The sequence below is a fragment of the Dermacentor variabilis genome, chromosome 1 (assembly GCF_050947875.1).
Source record: "Dermacentor variabilis isolate Ectoservices chromosome 1, ASM5094787v1, whole genome shotgun sequence".
NCBI classification, from domain to species: domain Eukaryota; kingdom Metazoa; phylum Arthropoda; class Arachnida; order Ixodida; family Ixodidae; genus Dermacentor; species Dermacentor variabilis.
Window position 1 is genome coordinate 99,337,042 of NC_134568.1, and position 7,986 is coordinate 99,345,027.

The window sequence follows — 7,986 nt, forward strand, 5'->3', positions numbered from 1 at the left end:
GGACAACTGCGTTTGGCGCGCCGTAGGCGCCCAAGTCTGAAGTAGTGGCGTCTACATGAATATCCAAAATCAAATTTGAACTGCGCCCCACGGTGACGTTCAGTAGGCGGAGCGTTGTGGGCGCCCTCAACGCCTCCTAGATGGCACAAGGCCGGTTCACTTCGATCCATGACGTCATGCACCCTTGCCCGACTGCCGTGTAATATAATCGGGGGTGCTCTCAAGTAAGCCGCGGGGTTATTGACGTAGACGTCTTCGCCACGCCGGGCTTGGCAATGGAAATCTTGGTCAAAGTAGCCTGCGTCCTAAACCAGAGTGCGCAGGCCTGTTATCTAGTAGGGCTGGCGCGCCCCGCTCCGCTGTAGCCTTCGCAGTGCAAGTCACTGAGGAAGGAGCAGAAGCACCGGGTAGGGTACGCTTGATTGCCAATAACTCCGCTTATGCTGAATGCATTGAAGTACTTTTTGCGAGCTAGTATTTCTGAAATAGCCTATTTTAACTTCGAATACATTTCGCCACTCCGATAAGAAGTGGTTCAGAGCTCCTTTAAATGATGAATTAACAAAAAAACAATTTTCCCCTTTTCTAGTTCATAACTTCTGTTCACAGCAAGATTTGTGAAGGTCGTCGGCACGCAATCAAGAAAGTTTGGGAAGGTAGAGGTGTCTGTTAGAGCTGCAGGCAGCGGAATTTATCCGCAGATTTGAATGTGAGACGTGTTTAGGCGAAAAGTGTCCCTGCCTGCTAGCACAGAGCTGAAAAGCGCTCAAAAAAATTGTGCCACAAGTTGTAAACAAAAATTTCTAAGTTGCACACTGTCTCAGAGAGGAGACTTCCCTGCAAAGCTGTTTTTAGCTCTTTGGAAAATCCGAGAAGCTTGGCAGCATCAAGCTTCAGCAGTTCCAAACATGTCCAATCTTTTCGACTGAGTGGATAAGTGCCTTCACAGAAAAGCATTTTGAAACTGAATAAGTGCTTTTTCTGACAAATGTAAATGCACCTTCTTTTGTACACACACAAGGCGGTCCTTTTCTTTTCTTGTTTTGTTCTTGTTTTGTTCTTTTTTGTTCTTTTTTTTTTGGGGGGGGGGGGTCACTTCTCAGTATGTTTCTTTTATGGAACTGGCCGCGAACGTTATTTGTAGGCGGTGTAGTCAATAACGCAAGACTTCTGCAATAATAATGCCTCCATGTGGCGCGGCATTTTCTTTGCTTTCGATAAAACTTTTCTTTGACTAATCATGAATCAATTGTACGTACGGATAACAACGAAATATTATACATATGAACGCCTAGTTTCTCTACACCTTATTTTTGTGGTCTTTCCTACGCCAACAACATTATTAACCTAATAGTCTCATTCGCCAATGAATGACCCTTGGCGAGTCAAGCCTGCTCCTTGCGCCAGACTTTCGCTTTCCACTCTGAGATTTCATTATCTGGAACGTTCGACGTTCGTCGACGTGTCGCAGATAGACAGGCTGTATCGACAAGCCAGTAATCTTTCCGAAGGTCTTCATATTACATCCAGTCTGATAGCATAAACATACATAGATAGCTTATATACCAGTCAAATTCTTTCTCGAATTCGACTTACGAGGAAGCAGTGGCTTGGGGGCTCCTATATAAATACGTGGGAACGGCGAAATTGTCTTATTCAGCAACCACTGCCCCACATGTGATGACGCTTCCTGCATATAAAAAGAAAACTTAAAATCTAGTGAATGTTGCAAAGATATTTTTTATTTGTGCCAGCGATTTTTTATAAACATTGTTGCAAATCACAAATTTTCGGAAAATAAACTATTAATTTACAGTTTTGTAACTGCGCAATGAAACAATATATTGGATTTCTGTAAACTGCATCTAATGGTGCATCTAAAACGGGCAACCATGATGTATCGACACATCGCTTTAAATTATTCTACTAATTTGTGAGTAGCGCTTACTTTACAACAAATTCACGTAAGCTGTAAATTTATAAAACGAACTTATCTGCTTCAGATCGCCTCACCGGTGTAGTTTACATAACTGCGATTTCCATTTTTATGTAAAGTTACGCATTTACAAACATTGTGCTCCAATTTGTTTGTTCGTTTTTATTTATTTTTTTAAACCACCAATGTTACGGAATTTTTGTAAAATGATCCATGGCGTAAATAAACATTCTGCTTCCTACAGACACCAGAATTTACCTTATCTCTTAAGTGCAACAAATATCCTTCAAATCTGTCAAGAGCTTACTTCACAAAAGCTCTTATTCGTTTTACACGTACTTGAATAGGCGCAACTCAGTTGACCTAGAGCTTCCTTTTAGGTCTTCCGTAACGTCTCTGCGTTTTCTGCTTCTTTGCGTAGTTGATAATCACGCGAATTTGAGTCCGGGTATGCAGAAATAACAAAAACCAAATCGAAACGGAAGGCGGGAAAATAATAATGGTAAATCTCTGATAACTTCCATCAACAAAGCGTCATATAATTAAAATCGTACCGCGCAGCACGAACAGAAAATAATACATTCAAAAGGGATTAATGACTTCTATATTATTAAAACGTTAAAATAAACAGTTCAAGCCATAAATTACACAGGCAATCGGAAAAACAGACAGATATAAAACTGCACTGATTCACTAATGAGCAGTTTAAATGCTAGTGCTTACACTTGTTAACGTGCGCAAACTCAATCATGTTTCATTACGCAGATGATAAAAAGGTTATGTAACCTTCAAATATAATCAGTTGTCATTGCGCCTCAATTATCATCGCAATAGCAGCGGTGCAACGTGGGTAGTGAAGAGCACTCGCACGATAAAATGTAAAAATCTCCGTGTCACCATATTTTAAGAACAGTGCCTCCTTCGACGCAAGCGCTAATGCACGCTTAAACAAGTATGCAGGATACACATTTAAATTTCCCTGACCAAGATAGCCAACCTCGCGTTAGTGCCATGAAGAAAAGAAAAGTTGTTGTTATTTTCTCGCCATGCTCGCAGCGTCACCCATTCTGAGCTTCATATGACTGTGATCATGAAGATCAGGTTGGTCATAAAGTCCCAAACAATGGTTGTTTGTCGGCTCAAAGTGATATTAAATAAACAGGGCCCGTTTTCACGAAATTTTTTTTTTCGATTCGTAGGTGGTGTGAGCCATTGGCCGGACGCTTCCTCCACTTATATGTCTGTCGTAACCATTAGCTGGCATTAAACTCGCACGAAGATTTCTAGTGTAAGTACTTTTTCTGTGAATACGGGCCCCGATCATGCTGAGGGCCATGAAATAGCGAGGATGGCAGGGTACCACGGGGTCACAGCGTAAGCCTGCGCGCTCTCGCCTCCTTTCCACTTTCATTCCGCCATCGGGATGATATTACCAACACTGTCAAATACCAACACTTTGCCAGCCCTGACTGGCTATAATGAACGTCAGCTCTCCCCCTGATTGGCTAAAATAATAGTCGAATTTGACAAAATGGCGGAATTCAACATTACGCAGAATGGTCCGCAATACTACTTCTGATGGGTCGAACAAGATGCGTGAAAAAGCACACTTGCAGAATTTCGCGGGCCCCCCTCTACCGGACGCCGACTCTGTGCAAGGCAGTAGCCACCAGGATAGGCTCGCTATTTGCCAGGCGGTGACGATGTGGTCTGCCGCTTAGCGCGAGGAGTCAGTTTCAATTTCCCGTTGGGGACGCCGTGTTTTGGTGGATGAGAGGAAGTGCAAAATGTCAAAACACCTGCCGTGAGCCGATGTTTTTGAGCACGCATGCGAACTCCAAGTTGACCAATGTAGTCTGGAGTACCGCATTACAATGGCCTGGCTCGTTGACCACGAGGGCCCAGATCACAATGCGTGATTATACCGAAGCATTAACGAATACCCTCGTGACGCTTGCCCAGTGCATCAGCGCCTAGTCCAGCGCGTAGTGCACCAGTGTGCCTTATAACGACACATATTCTTTGCATTCCACGCGAATGCATAGCTACCACAGCCTGTGGAAGAAAAGAGTGATGGCTAGCCCCTGACGTCGGCTCCGGTTGTACCACATGAGATAGCGCTAATGGAGCTACGTTCCAGATCTACGCTTAAACAATTAGGGGCTCAGTAGTGGCAGCCTCCAGATTGGGGTTCTTTAACGTGCATCGAAATATCAGCGCATGGACGCTTTTTTTTTTTAATCTACGCCATAGGAATTCGGACGCGCCAGTCGCGCATCGAATGCACGACGTTATTCTGTGCACCAAAGCTGAGCCGCCGATGGCGGGTACATCAAAAAAAAAAATGCGCAGCACTGTGAGCAGCCAATGTGTAGTGTGTGTCCTATAACCCAACCGCGCTCGCAGGGCAGCTGGGAAGGGATGCCGGTGACCGAGATCCTGTACCCGCTGCCTCCACCAGCCAGGAACTGCCCGGAGGGCGAAGGGCTCCCGCAGCCCGGCCACGAGTAGGGGGACTGCAGCCACCGTGTCGCCAGGACCAGTGGCCGCAGCTACGTCAAGCCAGCCATGGGCAGCGGCGAGATCGCTTGTGCCACTGCGGCCTAGACTACCGCTGTCCCGAGTCGGAGGCGGTGTCCCGCAGTGACATTTTTTTCGCCAATGGCTCGGAACGACAGAGAGCTTCGCTGTCGATCCGCACCATTGCGCAACTCAAGAAGTTCGTAAATTCTCGCTACTCGTTTCGCGCAAACAGCACGACCTGCATCCGTCTAATGTTCTGAAGCCTGCGCTAATATCGGCGCACTTCGTGCGGCGCCAGCCGGGCCTGCGCGCAGAACACATATTCTCAGGCACGATGGTTTGCATTCCAGGAAGTGAGTGTGCCGCACTACACGTGTATAAGTGTCGCAGGCAGACAGGCAGCCTCTGATGATGTTGTAGTTCTTTGTCCGCCGTTCATTGGCACGATGCCAAAGAGGAGTTGTCTGTTGGCACTGCGCATGCGCTACTAAGGTCGGAAGTATTGAAGACGGAGCGCTGTATGCTCTCCCACATATGAAAGGATGACAGAATAATGCGCGAAGGTTGCATTGACCATATCAAAATATTCCTTATTTTGTCGCACTTAAAGTCGAAGTGGCTATCACTCCAACTTACTTTGGAAACAAAACGACAACAAAAGGGGGAGAGAGAGAGAGGAATTGAGACGAAGATCCACCAGTGCGCAAAATTTTTATGAGCAAGGCCTTTGTAGTCGTTTGACAGAATAATCATAAATATCCAGCTAGGGCACACATAAGTAGCGAAGACTTACGAAGAAAGGCGAAGAAGTAATATTGTGTCCGATAATATTATTTTTAAAACAATGAGGTTAGCGCAACGTATAGGAAAAAAAAACTATTTAAGCGGTATCTCGTTTCTTTGTTGTTTCTTTTTCGGACTTCAAAACCGAACATCGATATCTAGAAACCTAAACTAGGCCTAAAGGGTGCCGCTCTCGTAAACGCAAGGAACAAATGAACGTAGTGAACACTACTGAAGAGACATTTGATTAATTACAATAATAAAGTAAATATCGTTGCGTACACGTCTTCGCGGCCTCTCTTACTTATGTTTGCTTGTGTTTTACAAATTAGGGAAAAAATAACTCAGAAACCCCGTGATTATTTGGTTACCTTAACTCACCAATGGAGAGCAATGGTCTCGCACTGGCAATAAATATGCAGGCTATATGAACATGATCACCTTCCCGTTCTTAAAAGCCCTACAACTCTGCAATCCTTCTGCAGAAACGAACATTAATGAATTTAGCCCGAAAAAAACACGATCACAAAGTGGGGTGAACATAAAGACAGGAGAGCACTCATCTTGTCTTTAAGTCCCCCTCTCTGCGATGGTGTTTCTGGCGCTAAATTCATTGATTTTCGGCATGCCCCAATCAGCCCAACAGAGAGTAATACTTCTGCAGAAATTTGGCAGAGATCCTTCTCAAGGTTGCAAAAACGTCTACAGTCCGCAAAGGGTTTCAAACAACTCTGAGCGGGGAAATTTGTTACGCAACTTGTAAAAATAATATGTGATTAACAGGCTGCCACAACATTTCTTTTTAATGGATGCCTAGGTAGTGAAGCTGCAGACAAGCTTGTATACAGCCTCTGCGGTTTCTCGCTCGCCCTGGCTTCTCTTTGCAACCTGTTTCCTCCGCCGCTGTTTGTTCGCCTGATGAAGATAACTGGAGGCTACGTCAGAACTGTACACCATGTCAGAAAACTTGTTCTTTCTTTTCTTTGCATATAGTGCTAGAAATAGCGTCTACTTCCGCTCTTCGTATGCCCGCTATTGCCGCTGCGCTACGGGATCCTCCGAAGTTGAGGCTGCGCCGTGATAGACCCTGCCATGCGTTTCCGTCTTGAGAGCCCCCCCCCCCCCCCGGCTAATGGAACCGTACGGTGACACACCAAAACGGCGCACCGCGACGCCAATCAAACAGTGTGCGCGCAACAGTGACGAACCCACCGTGGCAGGCATAAAAGAAGCGACTTCAGTTGTAGACCAACCAGTTGGGATCTCCCGCCCTGCTGTCGTCACGGCTGCCCCTGCTGGCGTCACCGTGGATGGAAACAAGAATTCAAAAGGACTCCGGGAGAGCGCTTGCCTTTTCTGTTCTTTATTTATTTATTATTTCCTCTACTTTTCTGCGTCTTCGCGTCGCGTACCTGGCTGACATATTGGTGGCATTCTGTACACAACACGTGTGCTTGTTTCAAAAATGAAATGAGATTTAGAGGCTGAGCCTTTCGATTTCCTCGACATGCAACGAAGGCCTAAGATATTTAGAAATACTTGAGAAGAGCAGTGAGCGGAGCAATGAAGGAACCTATACGAGCGGGGGGAAGGGGGGGGGCAATCACGTTCAGCCCATTTTCTTGTAACCGCCGCCCCCTTTTCGAGCTTCTGCGAATTATGTTTCTTTTTTCTTCTTCACGCCGAATCTTGGTTTGAGTTAGTTGGTCCGTCACACTTCAGAAAATTAACGGCGCCAGGAAGACGCCCTGAAAGTGCACACACTACAGGATGGGCGCCCGTTCAGTCATATGTGCTCTTTGGGCGCGTCTTTTCTGCGCCGTCACTTTTCTGTGGTACCTTTTTACTGTCGTTTTAGCACAGCACGCATCCGCCTAGGAGCTACTGCCAATTTCTACTGTTCACTACCTCACACCCACCATGCCGGAGCCCCTTGCCTCCTTTCTTCTACTGCAACTCATTCTGCGTAGACTGGAAAGCTCTCCTGGCTCCGAACGGCGTGCCTCTGACGCCACGAACCTGGGCGCAACCGCACCGAAGGCGACTGTTGCAAGCAAGCCAACGAACTGACACGCTTTGTCTATATCCTTGCTCATACTCGCTGTTCTCCGCGAAACCTGTAAAAGGGGCGGGAAGGGGGAGGGGGGGGGGTCTTTAAGAGGCCCTCCAGAAATACACGGTAGCGGAACAACCAAAGAACGCCGAAACAATGCGATTGATGTTCACTGCTAAGAGGTAACATTACGTATCTAAGATTATTATTTGTGTCGCAAGGTTAATTGCGACAGAAGCATACATATCAGCAACAACAAAATATATACGGTCTGAAACTAAGTCTAAATGTTGTATCTGTTTACCGCTTTAAACAGGTTTTCAACCAGCCACTAAATCAATCTTTTTCGGCTTATTACAGGATGATCTTTGTTTTGTTTTGTTTTTTGCTTTGCTTTAGCAACGCTGAAGAAAAAGACGCCGAGCAATCCTGCTCGTCACTTACAGTTGCAGAAACTTGACGTGGTAGCTTCCTTTCCTCGTGCGTGTGTGTATGTGTGAGTGGTTGCTGGCAAAAAGTCCTCGCAGGCCAGCGCACCATGCCGATGAGCGCAGTGCCACGTCGCGCGAGGATCACGTACCCCCTTACTGTTGTAAGCCAAGTATTTGTTCGTAGGCCACTGTTCTTAGGTCCCCAAGTAGTTGGTCAAAAATGAAACGCAGTCACTGCTACATGCGGTCGCTCGCACTTT

At 46.1% G+C, this 7,986-nt stretch overlaps 1 protein-coding gene across 1 annotated transcript in view; it reads left to right on the forward strand.

Annotated features, from left to right (window-relative positions):
* The window catches only part of LOC142581591 (dopamine beta-hydroxylase-like), a 64,301-nt gene extending 57,942 nt beyond the window's left edge, over positions 1–6,359 (forward strand). Inside the window, exon 12 of the mRNA XM_075691219.1 lies at positions 4,343–6,359. Within this exon, the coding sequence (XP_075547334.1) occupies positions 4,343–4,447 (105 nt within the window). The 3' untranslated portion in view covers positions 4,448–6,359. The remainder of the gene's footprint in view (positions 1–4,342) is intronic.
* Positions 6,360–7,986: the final 1,627 nt, after the last annotated feature.